The following is a 20404-nucleotide window of genomic DNA, read 5'->3' on the forward strand; positions in this document are numbered from 1 at the left end:
GAGGAACCCAGTTCTTGAGGTTGTCACAGACATTCTCTCAGATATGCCAGACAAGCTGCACTTGCTGCCTGGGAGTCTAAATCGCCCCTCTGTGTTACAGGCAGTACTAGGTGGTAGATGACTCTTATCGACCAGTGTAATACCACCACTTTGCTTATTGGTGGCTTGAAGTGGTGGAACCCATGTTTTAATCTCCAGAGCTAAGTTCTGCTCAACCCTTCTCCATCTCTTCCATCATGCAGTATGATTGATGACTTTTGAGGTTACGATGAACATCGTGGTGAGAAATCTTCCTTACATTTCGAGGATACAGCACTAAAACAGGGTTCGAGCCCGTCACCACCAAATACGGAGGATGCGGAAAGGTCAGGGAATGACTACCGAATATCCAGGAGCAATATGGCCTTAGTTGCTAATGCTCCTAAAATCCAAACAACAAACAAACTAAAACAGAGTTCATAGGCCGGCCACTAGTTAGTACACCTGACCGAACCTATTGGTAACTCTCTAGGAGGCTTCTGGATCAGCTAGTGTATAATCTTGCTACCTCTACTCTGCCAGATAGTGACTGGAGGGAGTCCGAGTAGTATGTATGCAGGGGGCATTGTCGAGGCCACGTTATTTCAAAAATCTGGGTATATTCTTACCACGTGTATGCCATATCCAAAAATTTCGTTACTTCATACAGCCTATCCCACACACTTTTTCTTACTATTGAATATACCATGAATTGTCAAACTTGTAGAGTAAGCTTATCTATGAAAAGATCTAAACATCCCAAACCCTTAATTCATCACACAAATATACATGGTCTGAATTCTAATCTCAACGAAGTCCATTTCCACTTGCAGTCTGCCAAACCCCATGTACTTTTTCTGATAGAATCTCAGTTATTGGTTGATTCAACTACTGCTCATCTCAGTTGCCCAAATTAATTGCTGTATGATTCCTGTCACCTCAAAGGTGGTACATGTGCATATGTCCATTCCGATATTCCCATGTCATATTCCGATGTCAGGGAATTGGTAATTTGGAATCTCCTTTCTTCGATCTTCTCTGGCTTAAAATCTCTCTACTTCACTGTGTCAAATTCATCTGTTGTTTCTACCGTTCTCCCAACTGCACTAATCACTTGGAGCTCTTTGACTTCCTCTCTTTGCAACTTGACTTTCTCCAGTCCAACTTTCCTAACAGTGAGATAATTTTCCTTGGTGATTTTAATGTTCACAACACCAGCTGGCTTCCGTTTTCTAGTCACACCAACCCAGCTGGTCGTGATGCTGAGGCTTTTGCAATTTCTAATGACCTTGCACAGATTGTTCATTTACCTAAAATACTGGACAATCCTTAGCACAATAAATGTGCTAAGGCTGTTCAAGAGAAGAACGTTGCATATTGTAATTGGCTTGTTTCTAATTCTTCAGTTTCATTTTCTGCTTACACCAATGCTCGCAACAGTTGTAAAGCAGTTATTAATCAGTACAAACTAGTTTGAACAGGCTAAGAGTAGAAAACTTGCTTCTTGCCCTAATGGTAGCTGAGTATTCTGGTCTCTTAACAAAGCTATTAGCCACAACTTTTGCCCATCTCTGCTTCCACCTCTGTCCAAACCAGATGGTTCTGTTGTCACTTCAGCCAAGGATAAAGCTGACCTGCTAGCATCCCATTTTTCTTCCCACTCGTGTATTAATAATAATAGTAAAACACCTCCCACGATTCCCAACACGCTTCATTCAATGCCTCCTGTGGTCTTCCGTCAAAAGGATGTCAGAAGGATTTTGACGAATCTTGATGCTAAGAAAGCTCCAGGTCCCAATGGTATTTCTCCACTTTTCTCAAAATCTGTGCTCCTGAACATACTCCTGTTCTTTGCCACCTTTTTTCACTTTCTTATTCCAAAGGTGTTTTTCCTTCTGCTTGAAACTTTGTTTATATCCAGCCAGTTCCTAAAATGGGTGACGAGTCCCTGCCTTCCAATTATTGTCCCATTGCAATTACTTCTCATCTATCTAAAGTAATGGAGAAATCAATTAACCGCCAACTCGTAAACTACCTAGAAACCTTCCGTCTGATCAACGGTCGCCAGTATGGATTCCATAAGTGTCGATCCACTGGTGATATTTTGGCTTATGTTACCCATTTATGGACAAATTCAATGGAAAAGTTCAGTGAAACACAAGTAGTTTCTCTTGACATCTCAAAGGCTTTCAATCATGTTTGGCATAAAGGTCTCCTAAACAAGCTTCCAGCTTATGGTTTGCCAACTGTTTTTTGTAATTCGTTATCCAGTTTTCTCTCTGATCACTCACTGAGAGTGATGGTAGATGGCTCTCCGTCTTCTAACTTCTCCACTTATGCCGATGTCCCCCAAGGTTCAGTTCTTTTCCCCACTCTTTTCCTCTTGTATATTAATGACCTTCTTCCATTGACTGGAAATCTTATCCATAGTTTTGCCGATGATAGCCCAATCCATTCCACTTTCCAATTTGAGAAACCTTGCCCTGCTCAATCAGCTTCAACTTCTTGAAAATGTGCTACCAATTACTTAAATTATGACCTCCAGGTAATTCTCCAGTGGGGCAAAGACAACTTAGTTGATATAAATCCTTCCAAAACTCAGTCTTGTCTTATCTCGTAAAAAGGATTCTTCTGCTTCTATGCTCATTATGCTTGAAAATTTGCTTATGCTTCTATATCTTTGGTGGCACTCCAGTTTCTAGGCAAAATGATATGTCTCTTTTGGGCATTACCCTGACTTCTAGTCTCTCATGGTACAAGCCCATTACAAATACTTCCTCTGCATCTAAAAAACTTGGTTTTCTCTTTCGCTCTCGGCGTTACTTTTCTTCCAAACAGCTGTTCACACTGTACAAATCGCAAATTCGCCCTACCATGGAATATTGTTCCCACATCTGGGGTGGTGCCCCCAAAACCTCTCTCAGGCTTCTTGATTCTGTTCAGAAGAGGGCAGTTAAGTTAATTAATGATTTATCTCTAACAGAGTCTCTCCACTCTGTCTCATAGACGTACTGTTTCTGCTGCATGCCTTTCTACAGATACTTCCATGGGCACTGTTCTTCCGAATTGGCTTCTCTAATTCCCACTCTCTCTTTCAAAACAGTCGAAACACGTGCCATCACCAGCCAACATCCATTTACTGTCCAACTTCAAACTCACAGAATCAACTTTTCATCTTCCTCGTTTATTCATTCAACTGCTGTTTTCTGGAACAACCTTCCTTCATACGTATTTCTTGAAAATTACAGTCTACAGAAGTTCAAGTTCATTGTCAACAGATATCTTCTTTCATCTTCTCAACCTCCAACCCAAGTGCGGTACTAAGTATTCTGGATTCTAATACCTCTTGTGTTTGGGGTTTACATAAAAAAAATAAAAAATAATAAAAAAAAATAAATAAATAAAAAAACCTTTCATTCCATTGAAGATATTCAGAAAAAAATGACCAAAGTGTTAAAAGGGCTTACAGAAGATGACTTCTAGAGATGTTTCTGTGCTTAGAAGAAATGCATGGAACAGTGTGTGTGTGTGTGTGTGTGTGCAAGCCTGACACAATTATTTTAAAGGGGATAACTTGTAAGTTACGAAATATTTCATTATATTTATTTTATTGCAATAGTCTTGTTATTTAATAGCTGCACATTGTATTACAACCATTGCAGATGATTACAAGAAGTGTAGTAGCAATCAGATCTGTAGCATAACTCTTTGGGGAACTGGTAAATCTATAATAACGGATTGGTTCTGAAATAAATATTTAATCTTGACAGTTTAGCAGTCCTAACTGATTGAATCTTTATTATATATAGTTCATTTAGACATTAATACTTCTAAACAAAGGTATAAGTTGAATGTTGCAACATTCTATTGGAAATGAGGAAAAAAGCAGAGTTACTGTGCTTTCATGTGGTCATTTGAACTATATTTCCCATTACTATTTATCATTTGGCATAAGTTTGCATTTGGATTATTGAGAATCTCTGTATTATTTGCAGATATGAGCATGACTTTTGAGAACTGAAAATATGTGCACTGTCTATTCATTATTTTTATTATTTTTTTTAATGATAGTGTAGTTTATTATACATTTGTCAAATATTTCATCAGATGAGCTGAGAAGTGACAACTGAAGTTTAACATTGACAAATGCAAAGTACTGCATATGGGTAACAGTGACTCCAGAAGGTAGTGGCGAATGAAAAAGACCTGGGAGTAATTGTGCAGCCAGATATCAAGTTTTCAGAGCAGTGCAGACAAGCTGCAAGAGCAGGTCATGGGATCTTGCCAATGATATACAGGAATTTTGCTAGCAGGGATAAGAAGGTGATTATCCCCTTGTATAAGGCAACCATCAGGCTACACCTTGAGTACTGCAGACAGGTCTGGAGGCCTCATTTTATGTAGTGTTGCTAGAACAAGTACAGAGAAGTGCAACGAGACTGATGAGGAGAACAACAAAGGGGTGCTCTTACCAAGAAAGGCTTAAGTTCTGCAAATTGCAGTGTCTGGAGATTAGGCACCTGTGAGGTGGTCTGATTGAGGTGTACAAGGCCTTGAATAGTATGAGCAGGCTCAATGCTGATGGTATTCTTCCTCTTGCTCAGATTACAAACCTGATGGGGCATAAACTCAAATTGAGGAAAGGCAGTTGTAGAATAGATGTGTGGAAATTTGCTTTTAGCCTGCAGGTAGTTGATTTGCTGGAACAAACTTCCATCTATTTGGTGGAAGTTGATAGCTTAAATAAATTCAAGGAAGGAGTTGACAAATTTTTGGAGTGATTGGATGGGTGAAATCGGAAGGTTTTTGGTTTTTTTTTTTGGCTGGTGCTGTATAAGCTTGCTTTCTTGCATCACATGCCTATGCTAATTATCTGCAAACTTTGACATTAAGCCTGATATATCTCATCAGTATCATTAATAAATATTGGAAACAATAATGGGTCTAACAATGCACCCTTGGGACTGCACTGATATTAGTATGAAGAGCAGTGCCCATTGATAACCACTTGGTCTTCCACTTAACCATTCCATTATCTATAGCAGTAACTTGCCTTTAATGCCACGTTGCTTCTGATTATACAGCAGTCTTTTATGTGCATCAGTATCAAAAGCATTCCTGAAATCCAAGGATATGGTATCAGAATTATTTTTTTGCATCCAATTCCTTGGTCCCTGTCATAGTAATCTGTCAGATTGGGTTACTATGATGCAGTGTTTCCATATGTTTCCAGATAGCAAAATAACAAGCAAACAAAGAAACAAACAAACAAAAAAAAAAAAAGGTTGTGCAAGAATGAAAACAATAGGCACGGGAGTAAACAGAGTGATTCTATGCTGTAGCTCATTTTATAGGAAAGGAGATTTTATAGGGTACAACATTAGACATATTCTTCTGAAAAATCTGAAAAATTTTGGAATGCCTTCAAAAAACTGTCTGGCACACAGTATTGATAATGAGCCTCTTATTGTCGCCTATAAACTGGAGTAGCATGGGTATTAAACGAGGAGATTGAGCTCTCAGTGCTCAATCTATCATCTATTGATTTGTGCCCTGAAGAAGAGAGCTGCATATCTTCCTACGAAAGTGTATGAATGCTTTGTGGAAATTTACTCTAGAAAGAAGTGCCAAAAGGAAAGACAGATTTGAACAGTTTCAGTCGGTGTATGTCAGTGAAATAAAAAAAGATTTTGAAGCATGTTTTGTGTACACCTTAGCCATCTTTAATCAAATTCATAACTAGAACATTAAATGTTTTGAACAGTGGCAACCTTTGACAAGTCTCTTTAAAGAAGAGGTTAGAAGTGGTGAGTAAAGCAATATGAGCACTTTTTCAGAGTTACCAAATTGAAAAGTACAAGCAGTCACCAGTGAATGGCACAGACTCATCTTCAAATTCAGTTCATGATTTTAAAATCAGGAACTGAATTTGAAAGTTCTAATTTTAAAATAAGTCAAAAGAAGTTTTAAAATAAGTCAAATTATGAACTCTCTAAGGAAAAAACCTGCAAATATCTTTTTAAAGCAATCCTAATCAAGCCAAGCAAACTGATAACTGTAGGCACATTGCCTCCATTCATGCAGAAAATATGGGCATGTCTTTTTCTTCTGGCTTGAATAAAGCAGTTTACTTGTTTCTTTTAAATGTTATACCAGTGTGGCTGAAAATCTGAATGTAGTTCTTTAGTCCAATGTACCTCACTTCCATGTACTGAGGTCATTACTCCTAGATACGTTTAAAAATATTATGTATGAATTTATTTTATCAACAGTTTTCAAATCTTTCCTAGCAGACGAAACCAGAAGAATGATTCTGACTTCATCATAGGCATTTCTATTGCCAAGGTGGCGGAGTCTAAAACAAGAGGAGATGATTCTGTTCCTTTGCTCAGTGAGGAAGTACTTTTATGGATGTATGTGACTGCATGGTTTATGAGTTCCCATTGAAAAATGTTCTTAGAAATGATGTAGCCCATTTCATCAGTTGGTAGTGCATCATTTTCAAATTTGAAAAAATTTTTTGGACAAGTTTCCAGTACTTCTTGGTGTTGATGAAGCACTGGAAGTTTTTGCAGCATTAGTTCTTAGTTTCAGTGTGAGAACCTACTGGACACTTATGAAAGAATTGATGTTGTTTTGGTTTTTAGGAGCATTAGCAACTAAGGCCATATTGCTCCGGGAATATGCGGTGGTCATTCCCTGACCTTTCCGCATCCTCCATATTTGGTGGTGATGGGCTCGAACCCCGGTCTAATCAAGAAGCATGTGCTATGCACTGCTGCTCCTTCCCGCCTGGCTACGGAGGCGCCTAAGAATTGATGTACAGTGATCCTTAATTGGAGAAGTGACAAGTGTAAAGAGAGCCTGAAATATAACAAATTATCCCATCATACTTGGTATTTTAACAGTTTTTCATAGCAAAGCTGAGAGTGAGAAAATATTCAGTTAGGTGAGAAGAACAAAAACTATTTTCGGATCTTCTCTTTCTAGTGAAGCATTTGAAAATGTTCTTGGTGACCAAGTCTGAACAGCAGTGCCAGTTTTATAAATCATCATCATCAGCCATTTTCAATCCACTGCAGGATGAAGGCCTCTCCAGCAACTTTCCAGTTCCTTCTGTTTTGTGCAATGGCCATCCATTTACTACCCACAAACTCATGAATTTCATCTATCCATCTCTGCCGTTGTCTTCCAGATTTTCTTCTAGCTCCTCTTGGGTACCATTCTGTTATTTTCTTAGTCCAACTGTCATCATGTCTTCGAGCTATGTGTCCTGCCCAAGACCATTTTAGTTCTTTAGTTTTGATAAGAATGTCCTTTACTTGGGTTTGTTGCCTAATCCATGTGTTTCTCTTCTTTTCTAACAGTCTGATTCCTAATATATTTCGTTCCATCCTTCACTGTGCAGTTCTCAGCTTCTCTTCCATTCTTTTGGTGAGTGCCCAAGTTTCACTTCCCTAAGTCATGGTGGGGAGTATACATTGGTTCATTATTTTACATGTCAGACAAACTGGGATATTGCTCTTCAGTATGTGACTATATTTCCTGAATGCTATCCATTGAAAATTTATTCTTCTCTTGACTTCTAGCCATTTATCATTATTACAGCTAATAACTTGTCCCAGATAAGTATATGATTCCACCTTTTCAATTACTGCTCCTTCAATCATTGTGTCCCTTTCTGTGGCATACTTGTTCATCATTACCTTTGTTTTAGCTATATTCATCTTTAGTCCAAAATCCTTACTAACTGTGCATAAGTGATTAAGATTTTCCTATAATTATTTGGGATCGTGGCTTATGACCACAATATCATCTGCAAATCGTAAATGGTTTAGGTACTCTCCATTCACATTGACTCTTTTCTGCAACCAGTCTAATCTTCTGAAAGCTTACTCAAGGGCAGCAGTAAACAACTTCAGAGATATTGTGTCTCCTTGTTGAACTCCTTTCTCGATTTTAAATTTGCTAATGTCTTTGTCTAGTCTCATCTAATAAAGGAGGTAGCATTCTCATATATTTTCTTCAAAATCATAATATATGGGGTATCTATTCCTTGTCTTTCCAATGCCTGAAACATTGCCTTATGCTGTATGGAGTCAAAATGCCTTTTCATAATCCACAAATGCCAGGCATAATGGTGTTATATATTCATTTGCTTTCTCCATTAGCTGTGATATTACATGAAGGTGATCCATAGTTGAGAATCCTGTCCTAAAGCTAGCTTGCTCTTTCGGTTGATTCTCATCAAGTATTCTTTCTAATCTGTTAGTAATGACCCTTGTGAACAACTTGTAGATGTGGGATAACAAGCTAATTGGTCTATAATTTCCAATTTCTGATTTATCTCCTTTCTTATGCAGCAAAACTATGATTGCATTATTCCACTCCTTAGGCATCACACCTTTTCTAATGCATTTTGTGAAGAGCCTTGCCAGTTTTTGTGTTGTCTCTTCCTCCCAATTTTAACAACTCTACAGTAACTTCATCTTCCCCCGGGGCTTTCTGACTCTTCATTTTCTTCAACGCATGTTCTACCTCATCAGGAAGAATATCGGGTATTTTGTATGTGTTGCTAATTTGCGATCCATCTTCCTCACTGCTGGCATCATTCCCTCGCTCCTTGTATAATTCTCTATAGTAGTCTTCTGCTAATTTGAATTATGCCCTCTCTGCTGTTTATAAGTACACCATTGCTATTCTTCAGTTTCAGTATCATTTGTCTTTCTGTATTACTGCTCAATGCTGTTGATTTAAATCCTTTGTTTTCCCTTAATGCTTGTTCTACTTTTCTTGTGTTAAATCTTCTTATGTCCTCTCTGAGTCTCTTTCTAATGGCTTTGCATAACTCAGTATACTCAATTTTCTCCCTGTCAGTGTTTTTCTTGCTCTTCATTTGTCGTCTTCAGTTCATCATGAGAAGTGTTTCTTGACTAATTTTTTCTTCTTTGGATTTCTTTTTCCCTATAGGTTTCTTGGGCTTTATCACTTTCAGAAAGTTGTAATATTCCTTGTGGATATCTTGGTCCTGAGCAGTCTGCAGAAGCTCAAACTTGTTCTTAAGTTCCAGCATACTGCTTTTTCTCCTCTTCTGTTATCTCAAAGACCTTTGTATTATTTACTCGAGTCAGATTTTTCCTTTCCTACATCTATATCAAAACTCTAGAGCAAAGTTTCCGGCATCCCCCTCCCCCCATACTTCTCCTTTAACCCATGCACGGTACTAAGTACTATAGGTTTTGATATCTTTCGTGTTTGGGGTTTTCATAAAAAAAAAAAAAAAAAAAAAAGTGTGCATCTTACCATTCTGTGATCACTTCAAACATTTACCTTATTCAGGACGGTAACATCATTCACGATATATCTTCTGTTAGTGAGGATGAAGTAGATTTCATTAGTTGTTAATCCTGGAAGAGTCCATTTGGACTCTTCCATGTCCACTTTCTGTTCACCCTTTTCTTGGAAAAAAAGTGTTCATTACTGACAATTCTTGAGATTCTGCAAATTCCACAAGTCTTTCACCTCTTTCATTTCTTTCACCAATTCCAAATTTCCTATAGTTCCCCTTTCTGCACTGTTTTGTCTTTTTCCAACCTTAGCATTGAAGTCCTCCATAATAATAGTGTAGTGGGTTTCTGCTCATCTAGAAGACTGTTTCGGTGTACATTTCTTCAACCTCGGCGCCTCCGTAGCCAGGTGGGAAGGAGCAGCAGTGCGTAGCACACGCTTCTTGATTAGACCGGGGTTCGAGCCCGTCACCACCAAATACGGAGGATGCGGAAAGGTCAGGGAATGACCACTGCATATCCCCGAGCAATATGGCCTTAGTTGCTAATGCTCCTAAAAACCAAATAACAAACTTCTTCAACCTCTTCATCATAATGGCTCGATGTTGGTGCATAAATGATTATAACCTTTAGTATGTACCTCTTAGAAACCTTGAGTATTAATCTTGACACCCTTGGTGATGTACTTTTGAATTCCAAAATGTTGTTTTTTATATCTTTATGGACCAGAAATACACCTTCACTCCTTTCACTGTTTCCACTGTTGGCCTGTCTTCACTGACAAGCGATCTTACGTTGTAACAGGCCAAGTTCAGTTTCTGTGCATGGCAGCCTGGTTGTACCCAGAGATTCTTAGCACCCTCTGCTTCCACTCTGATCCTCTCGCTGCCATAAGAGGGGGAGTGAAAGCCGATGGAGACTGAGGGACATTTGTTACGTCATGCTGTCATATGCTGGAGGGTTTGGTCTTTTCCCCTTCACGCTGACCAGGTGTCTTGAAGAGAACCATTTTTATAAATAACTTAACTTATTTTTATAAATAAGGTAAGTTAATTTTTGAAAATACACTGTTCTAGTAAACAGTCCTATGGTTGTATTTTAATTTGTGAATTTTGTCAGTGAAATTTAATTTCTATTGCAGTTTATACTTTGTAAATACCTTCTGTTTTTGTGGCACCTTCTGTTTTTTCGAAAAATAATTCCTTATTTTTTTCACCAGTTTTTTGGCCCAAAAATCTCTTGCCATACAATTCTCTGATCTTCATTTTTTGAAAGTCAAAAGTTGGCAGTTAATTAGCATAGTAAAAAATTGGGAAAAGAAGGGGTTAATTATTGGTTGTTCAACATGCTGGTTTGCATGCCTGGTCCAATATACACAGGACCAGTGGCAGATCCGTAAAAAAAAATGACAAGAGGGGCACCATTTTGTGCACTAGAATGGCGATCACATTAGCATCAGTGTTGCCAAATGTAGTCAGTTGAAAATAGCTGAGCCACCATGCAAAAATAGATAAAATCCTATGTTCACAATAAAAAAAAAAAAAATTTTTTTTTATAGCTAAAAGGAATTTAAACAATTGGTGTATATTTTCCGAAAAATGACAGGGGGCATGTGCCTGGTGCCCCTACCCTGAATCCGCCACTGCACATGACCTTGGACATATGATGTATAGTAGTCCATTGTGTGAACCTAATGGAGATATATCAACGTGAATATAAGAAGGAAATTAAAATGAAAAATTAATGTAATGAAATAAAAAAAATGGGATGAAAACAAGACATAAAGCAATGACAGATTTAATATTACAAAATACCCAGTGAAGTACAAATAATAATACCATATACAGTCAGTTCTGCTATAATGGGAAATTTCACAATGCAAATCTGCCCCATTGCGATTGATATATTAGTGAACAATGCGACTATAATGCGATTTTTGCTTTGGCTCATGTGCAATTTGTCTGCAAGTAACACCAGGTGAACGTAAAACCCGGCACCAAGCTGAAGTGACCTGTGCAGCAATACATACAAGTTTACAAAGCTTAAAAAATGTCAATCCTCAAATGTGTGAGAGCTATATTTCGCATTTACTGTAACTGTTTTGGTCGGCGACACTGTTGTCATTCGCTGTATTCACAAGATTTTTTGTTCAAACAGAAATTTTGTGAGACGGGATAGCGTGAGCCCAGGAGCACATTTCTGGAGGTCACTACCGTAAAACAATAAAAGCAATTTGCAGTTCCCGGTTTATTGGGCTTTTCAGTTACCGCAGTCTAATTGTAAACGGATAGTAAACTTGATCTTACTGGAATTGCAATAATAGCTGGAATTCTGTGGGTTTTTACGTTATGACAAGATGTGTTTCCCCTTCCTCTTCAATTATATAAAAAACATAAATTTTCAGAATCTTCTCTTTTGTGCGTGCCGTGTTTGTCATTATTGATTGCTTAATTAGTACAGTATGTGTATATTACAGTAATAATTACGCTATGTACGTAAGCATACATAGTCTCCGACCCATACAACTAAATGGGAAATGTAGCTCTCACACATTTGAAGTTTGACATGTTTACATGTGAACTCACTGTATGAGGTGATAATAGTATTTCCACCTTAAAGGCAGAAACACACTACATATTTTCGCCACACACACACACACACACACACACACGAACCTCGTGTATTTCTTACCTCAGTTCACCCGCATGTGTAATCCTACAAGTGTCTTGGACTGTTCTCTCACATTTGTTAACTTTTCTTTACAAAAAGTGTATTCATAAGCATCCCAGACACGGGTAAGCTTCCTGGTTCCAAGAAGCCAAGCAGTGAGTACAAAAGGAAAGCATTAAGCATAGAAGAGAAATTTGAAATAATTAAACGTTTTGAAAGAACTGAGAGAACATGAGTGATATCTCGAGAGCAACAGGTTTAAGTGAATCCATGTGCACACCACCAGAGACAATGCTGTGAAAATAAAAGCTATGTGTATAACTGGAACAACTTCAAGTGCCGCAGAGTCAATTAGAACAAGACCTAAATAAATAGAAGAAATGGAAAGGCTACTAAGCATACGGATTGAAGACCAAACCAAAAAAAAATCGGGAGCAAGCTTTCTCACAGTGAAAGAGATGGCACTAGCTATATATGAAGACCTTAAAAAGAAATCCCCAAATCCTGCAGAAATGGCTCCTTTTAATGCTACTAGTGGTTTAGTGGCTTCAAACCTGTGAAAAGCTACTCTTTTTCACAATGTTAAACTGTCTGGAGAAGCTGCAAAGGCACTTCCACCCGTGGTACAGAAAATAATTGAAGAAGGTGGCTATACATTGGATAAGATTTTCAATCTGGATGAAACAAGCCTCTATTGGAAACATATGCCTTCAAGGACCTATATCTCTAAGGCAGAAGCACGTGCCTCAGGATTTAAGGCTGCAAAAGATCGCTTAACTGTGATGTTCGCCTTCAAGTCAACGCCAGCAGAGACTTGAAGTTAAAACCAGTAGTGGTTTATCAATCTGCCAATCCACGAGAAAGGTGACTGGGCAAATATTCACTGATATTTTAGTTGAAGCTTACCATGATGCTTTCAAGAATTATTGAAACAGGAAGAACTTTGATTTTAAAATTCTAATAATTCTTGATAATGCATCAAGCCATCCTCAGACAGTCGGTGTACTCTCTCGGAATATCAAATTCATCTTTTTGTCTCCGAACACAACTTCTCTACTACAGTCCCTTGACCAGGGTATGATAGCAGCATTAAAGGCTTACTATTTAAGGCGTTCAAGATGTTAATTGTTGCTACTGAAGGTGACAAGGCACAAACTGTTATAAAATTTTGGAAGAGATTTAACATCAAAGTTGCCATTGATATGATTGTAGAACCCTGGAATGATGTAACAAAAGACTGCTTGAATCGTGTGTGGTAGAAACTTATCCCTCATTTAATTCACGATTTTTTGAAGGCTTTGAACCTTTAGAGCAACTAAAACAAATCAAAGCAGGTTGTGTTGCTCTTGCAAAAGAAGTTGGTTTTGAGAAAGTAGAAAATGAAGATGTTGAAGAGCTAGAGTCTTACAATGAGGATCTATCTGCTGAAGACTTGCAACAACTTGTTGCAGCCACTCAAGTGGAAAGTCAAGATGAGGATGATGAAGTCCAGCAGGCTGACCCATGAGAACTTAAAACAGCAGAGTTATCAGCTGCTTTAAGTGGAATTGAAAAGCACTTGCAGTGGATTGAAGATAATTATTATAATGCTGAACATAGTAGGATAGTGCTTGGTGGCATTCGGACCCATTTGGAACCATAGAGGAAGCTCCTGTATGAAAGGAGGAGGCAAGAAAAGCAACAAAAGCTAAATAGCTATTTTAAACCACCGCAGAAGAAAGAAAATCAGGACAGTTAATCACACCCTTCCATTTCGGGTATAACAACGTTTCGTCCTAAGAATGATTAGTGCTAAATCGTTAAGAAATTCCAGATTGAAAAGTCGGTTTAATAATCCAGAATATTTAATTAACTTTCTGATTCAAAATTTTTGCACAAAGCGGGATAATTCCTCCAACCCTCAATTGCCGCAAAGGCATTTCCACCTGTGGTACAGAAAATAATTGAAGGCAGCGGCTATACATTGGATAGCTATTTTAAACCAGCACAGAAGAAAGAAAATCAGGACAGTGAATCGCACTCTTCCACTTCGGGTATAACTACATTTTGTCTTAAGAATGATAATCTCCCCCCTCTACCTTTTTGCTATAACTCACCAACTACAGACCCTCACCACACCCACTTCAAACAAGCAAACTTCATATCTTCTCAAGGTAAAGTGTATATTTACAGTAATATTTATTTATTTATTAGAAATTTAAGATGTGTTAGCAATTTTATTGGTAACACATCTTAACTTTTTTTTAGTGTTTTACTTACCAGACTGAACTTTTTTTTTTTTTTTTTTTGAGTGCTCTACCTCCATCCCTATTTTTCCCATAAGCCCTGTTGTTTTTAATGTGCGGAATACCATAACGCGGAGATTTTTAGGAACACATGTACCGCGTTATAGCAGAACTGACTGTATGTTGGTTGTTGTATAGACTGTATGTTGGTTGTTGTATACATGTTTTCTAATTTGTAAGACACCACAGTGGCTAGGTGTATGCTATATAATATACTGTATTTGCATTTATGCAGCTGTAATCCATGATCTGATTGCATTGTATAAGTACAGGTAGGAATATTTTTATTATATTTAATTATATTTATGGCTTTATTGAAATGATAGTTCAGATATAGATTTGGGAATTTGTTTACCAAGAATTTTTTGCAGACCCTTTACATGATAGGTTTTCATTTGCCTTTATGGTAGCCCTGTCCATAAGACCTGTCTTTATTTGTTCTATCTTTATTATATTATCCATTTATGTGTAATTTCAGCTGTTTAACTATATAGATGTGTGTGTCTATACGCATGTTTAGAGAACTAAGAATTAATAATAAAAAACGTATGAACAGTTTGATATATTTCTGTTGAAGTATATAAAGATGTTCGTTATTATTATTTTGATTTCTAAAATATCAAAGATATTTTAGTGTCTTTTGTGCATTTTGTATCTTTTGTTATTTAAACTAGAGTAAAGAACATGGATCCATCATCTTATTTTTATTTCAGGAAATGTTAACATTTCTGCAGACATTTGCTAGAAATCAGCAACTAGAACAAGTAGATTCATGTGTTGTTATTATATTAAGCCATGGTGATTCAGGAGTTATATTTGGTTGTGATGAACAGCCACTTTCTATATCTAAAATACTCGACATATTCAGTAATAGACATTGTCCTTTGTTGAAAGCCAAACCCAAAATGTTCTTCATTCAAGCATGTCGTGGACGTAAGTATGAAAATTTTGAAATTTCTTAGAATGCAATGTTAAATATGGTCATTTATTTTAAATACTTCTTAATGTATGCCCTGATGTTTTAATCTTTATTGAAATAACTTAAAAATAATTTTTGGGATAACTTTTAAGTTCTGAAAGTGATCTGACATAAAAAAAAATTGGAAACCTTGTATGACAGCACTTACTTCCTTACTGCTTTTTGTATTATTACGATGAAACTAAAATTTGAAAGAACAAAAGCATCAAGACTTATTAAATGAAATCACGTAGAGGAAAGTGCGCCTTTTTTCTATTGTTCACAAGAATTGCTCTGTATTTAAAAGTGAGTTCAAACAGAGAACTTTCTTAAAAACATCATCAGTTGGTTCATGTATGGTGAAGGAAGAAAGTATGTTGTTGAAGGTATATAGGTTTTAGTTCCCACGGTGCAACCTGGACATGCGTGTTGGGAGTTTTGTTGTTCATGTTCCATATTAAGAAAAAGGTTGTTGGTAGTTAAGCATTAAAAAGTGAAAACTGTATGTTATGTGATGTTTGAGTCATTCTGTTCTAATGCTTCGTAAGTGGTTAATTTTTAACTAAAAGATAATTTCACTGATATTATGGCTGAGTTGATTTGAGGTTGTTTGGATGTGTTGGCTAAGTTCAGTTTTATGGTATTATGTATGTAAACTAGCTTGATGATATGCTCTACTGTTGTATATGTCGGAGGCATCATGTTTTACTGTTATACTACCTAGAGGGTAACTTTCCATCACGTTGGAAGCATGCTAACCTGAGGCTCTTACCTAAGGATCCCACAGGTACCTCCAAGGCATATCGCCCGATTGCGTTGCTTCCAATTCTCGGCAAGGTTTTTGAGAGACTGCTGCACTCCTGCTTCCAACCCCGATATGAAGCCAGTGGTTTGGCATCCTAGCTTCAATTTGGATTCAAACAAGGGTGCTCCACAATTGATGCTCTATCTAAAACCCTCAAAGTTGCAGAACAGTCGGATGCAACTTATGTACTGGCAATCTTCATTGACTTCAAAGGAGCCTTTGACACAGTGTGGTAGCCGGGCGTTCTTCAGAGGGCCAGAGTCTCTAACTGTACCTGGAATTTCTACCACTGCCTCAAACGCTACTTCTCTAACCGCAAGGTCAGCATCAAAACAAAATATCACTGCATCACCCGACATCTAACCAGAGGCTGTCCCAGGGCTCCATCCTGGGGCCAGCTGTCTGGAATATGATACTCGACAACTGGCTCCTGAGGGACTACCCACATACTACACAGTTTTCTTACGCCGATGACATGGTTATGATCATCGAGGGCCCACCCACACCACCACAGAAACCCAGGCTACGGTTATTCTCTCTACTCTGTCCGTATGGGCCACGGAAAATAAACTTGCAGTCTCCACTGAGAAGAGCAAAACCCTCCTACTAAAAGGCAAACTGGACTTCTCCAGACCTCCTACCATACGTTTTAATAGCCGCCCACTGAAAAACTACTGATCGGTGAAGTACCTAGGAGTAATTTTGGACGACAGGAGAACTTTCATCCCCCATATCCAAGCTATCAAAGAAGAGATAAAAAATTACATCACTATGTTAGCACTTTTACCCGCAAGGACTGGGGTCTTAAAGGACCAATTCAACGCCTTCTATATTCAGCAGTATTTATACCAATTGTCACATATGGAGCTGCAGTATGGTACCACCGAATGACTTTAGTGCATGCTCAACGTAAAATTCAGCAAATTCAACGACTTATGCTACTACAAATGACCCGTGCATGTATGACATCAACTGCCGCCCTGCAGCTACTAACAGGCTGCCTTCCCCCTTGGACCTCCACGTCGCTTTTATAGGACTCTCTCATGCCATCAAGAAGAATAAGGAAGCTGAATTCCTTACTATTCAAACCCGTACCGATATCGACATCAAACAGAACATAAAAGTGTGTGGCTAGAATTGATAAACCTATGGCAAACCCGCTGGAATAACTCCACAACTGGTGCAACTACTAAACTTTTCCTTCCCAAGGTAACCTACATCAACAAACAACGTTCCACTTGGTTCTTCCCAAACGTTTATGCTTCCTTCCTATTAACTGGCAACGGCTGCTTCAAGAGACACCTCCTAGAGTTCAGCCTAGTCGAGGATGCCCTCTGTATCTGCGGAGAACCTGAAGACTGGGATCAAGTGATGCACTCATGCAACATATACTTAGACCTAAGAATCCAACTACTCCTAGATCTCCACATTACATCACTTCGGCGAGAAACCAAGTTACTGCAATCTAACGATGCTTTCCGTGCACTAACCACTTATGCCAACGAGGTCTTTCGTCGTCGCTGGCATTACCTGCAACTCCTGAACACTACTCCTGGATAACCTCCTGCACACAGCAACTGATACCCAGCACCGGAAACTTCCAGTCATGAAATTGAAATTTGAGGCCAGCCCTGCTGACGCCGCTCCGTGATTCTCCATTGTGACGATCCGGGACTCTTTAATTTGAACTTTACCTGTTCTCTTCTTCCTACCCACAGTCCTCTTCCAGGACTCCCAGAACTGCACCTAGCACTCTTCCTGCTCCTTTTGCCTGGGAGGATGCCTATGCTCTGTCATCCCCCACTATCTTGCCTGTCTTCCACTTTCCTGTCTCTTCTCTGCTCTTTCCTTGGCCCTCCACACTCTCGCTCCTGCAGGAGTGTGGACGACCCGCCAGATGTCTTTTACTCCCTGGTCTGGCTCCTCGTGCCAGTGGATGGATGCTGGGAGGCTCCTTCCTGGTGATCGTGCCTCCCAGTAACGAACAACACACTACTCACACATAACTCACACTGACTGGCTTTGGTATGTTACAGAGTACTTAATGCAGATTTGTGGGAAACCATGGGAACTACATTACAATAACACTATGTTGTACTACCTATATACATTTTTAAATGCTATATACATTTTTCTCACCTCTCCATTTTTTTAAAATTTACCTATCCACCATGCCATTAAAAGAACAACTAATGAATTCCTTGATGCTTTTCTTTTCATCCTTAGCTAAAGATTTCTCACAAAATTCCTTAGATTTTCTACCTGAGTAACTCGATTACACACTAGTTTGTATTTGTCACAGTACTCTGTATCCACTGACAATTTACAGTTATTCCATGCTGATGGAATAATTGTAAATTGTCAGTGGGTTTAGTGGCAGAGAAGAAATTCTCTGCCACTAAACCCATCAATTCATTCAACATCCATTTTGGTCAAAATCTTCAACAATATCTTTTAGTTGGTAAAAAAAATGCATAATGGCAGTGATTATGATCTGAACACTTTTCAGTTTGAATTTACATTTTTTTAAGAACATCAGTTAATCCCACTGAAAAATGTTTAATGTTTAAGTCCATTATAATCACCTTGAAAAAACAAAAGCCCTCTGCTTTAATCTTGAATGTAGCTATTTCTTTGAATATATTCCATATTGCTATGCCATGATCACTGCTCTCTAAAGGTTCCCTTACTTGAAGATTCTTAATGCATGTTGAATCACTGCTAATAATCAGATCAAGAATATTGTTTTCTCTTGTTGCTTCTCTAACTTAACCAAAAGCATCACTCCCCCCACCCCTGTCATATCTGTCCTTTCTGTTCACCAGTGGTGTGCAGTGAATTTTTGTTGTTCATGTTATAACAGAGTATCATTTTGAATTTTATCCCTTCAATTTAAGGAATTTGTATACTTGTTTTTTGTAATTACATTTTCTTTTACAATTAAATATTTTTAAATAAAAATAATAATAATAATATATTATTATTTTTTAAATAATAATATTATTTTTAAATAAAATAATAATAATAAAAATAATATATTTACTTACTTCATTTATATGTAATTTCCATTCTACGATCCTCCTTGACGAATTTGTCAATGACATTTTCATAAAAATCTTTTGAATTTGAATTTCACAACCTGTGGAACAAATTCTTTTCTATTGGCATTTGAGCTAAACCTGACAATTGCACTTCCCCAGTTGTATTTCTCTGAAAGTTTTGATTCTCTTCAATGCAGAATATTTTCTTTCAACAGTTGCAGTACTAGAAGGAATTGTTACAAGAAGATTACAGAGTTTAGAAAGTTCAAGCATCGCATCAACATGCTCATTGGTATAGATGTATTGCACAAATTCCACCACACTTCTTTTGGAAACTCTTCCATGGTGTATATAATGGTTAAGTTATTCTGAAGGCGAATAATATCAAAATAATGCCATATGTTGCTCTTATTGATTTTAAAGCATTCTCAGGAAAAGTTTGGCATACTCTTTAAATTTACAAAAATTCTACTGTCTAGTGGTTCCAGTATTTAGTTAACGTATATAGATAATATATACGTTAACTAAATATAATACTGAATATAAGATAATATATACGTTAACTAATATAATATAATACTAAATATAATACGTTAACTAAATAATACTGGAACCACTACTGTCTAGTGGTTCCAGTATTTAGTTAACGTATATATACAGATGCAAATTGTACAATGCTGACACAAAAATGCAGTAAAATTAGAATGGCATTGTAAATTCTTCTGGTCTGAGCCATCCAGTATATAAAGGGAAATTTATCTATTAAGAAAAATGAAACGTATTAAGATGCCCATTATTGGCTTTTGCGAGATACTGAAATGGTGGGCTTTGATGATGGCCATGTACCCTCCCCCCCACCAGAGTTGATGAGATGGAGATGCTTCTTGGAAAATTCGAAGTGCACTGCAATGAGAGAGAGATTTCTCTTAATGGTTAACTTTATTGTTCTTTGGCTGCTCAAGCTGTAGTTCACATTTTTCTTTAATTGTATACGAACACTTTTGGTTAAAGTTTTCCCTGAGTGTTGTCATAGAGTCAATTTGCATCATTTAGCAATCTCTGTGACATTCGTGACAGGTTCTGTATTTGTTTCTCATTGGTTATTGCTGACACTGAAGGTGGCCATTACTAATTTGTTGACATGGTCTAAACTTCAGCAGCACAGTTAGTTGTAATTCCTTACATTTATTTTTTTTTTAAAAATAAATCTTAACTGACATTAGTGTTTTATCAATCATTATATTAATAAAATCTTTATTGTTGTCTGAAGTTGAGAGAGGCTATCCTACCTGGGCCATACTTTGTGTTGTGCTAGACAACCTTCAGAACAAAATTTTCTT

At 37.6% G+C, this 20404-nt stretch overlaps 1 protein-coding gene across 1 annotated transcript in view; it reads left to right on the forward strand.

Annotated features, from left to right (window-relative positions):
- LOC150079200 (caspase-3-like) overlaps positions 1-20404 on the forward strand; it is a gene marked incomplete in the record, with an annotated part of 195330 nt that overhangs the window by 124545 nt on the left and 50381 nt on the right. The window contains 1 exon segment of the mRNA XM_090384135.1: positions 14974-15193. Coding sequence (XP_090240261.1) covers positions 14974-15193 — 220 coding nt within the window.

Source organism: Mastigoproctus giganteus, chromosome 10 (assembly GCF_048544385.1).
Source record: "Mastigoproctus giganteus isolate SK-2022 chromosome 10, ASM4854438v1, whole genome shotgun sequence".
In the NCBI taxonomy this organism is placed as follows: domain Eukaryota; kingdom Metazoa; phylum Arthropoda; class Arachnida; order Uropygi; family Thelyphonidae; genus Mastigoproctus; species Mastigoproctus giganteus.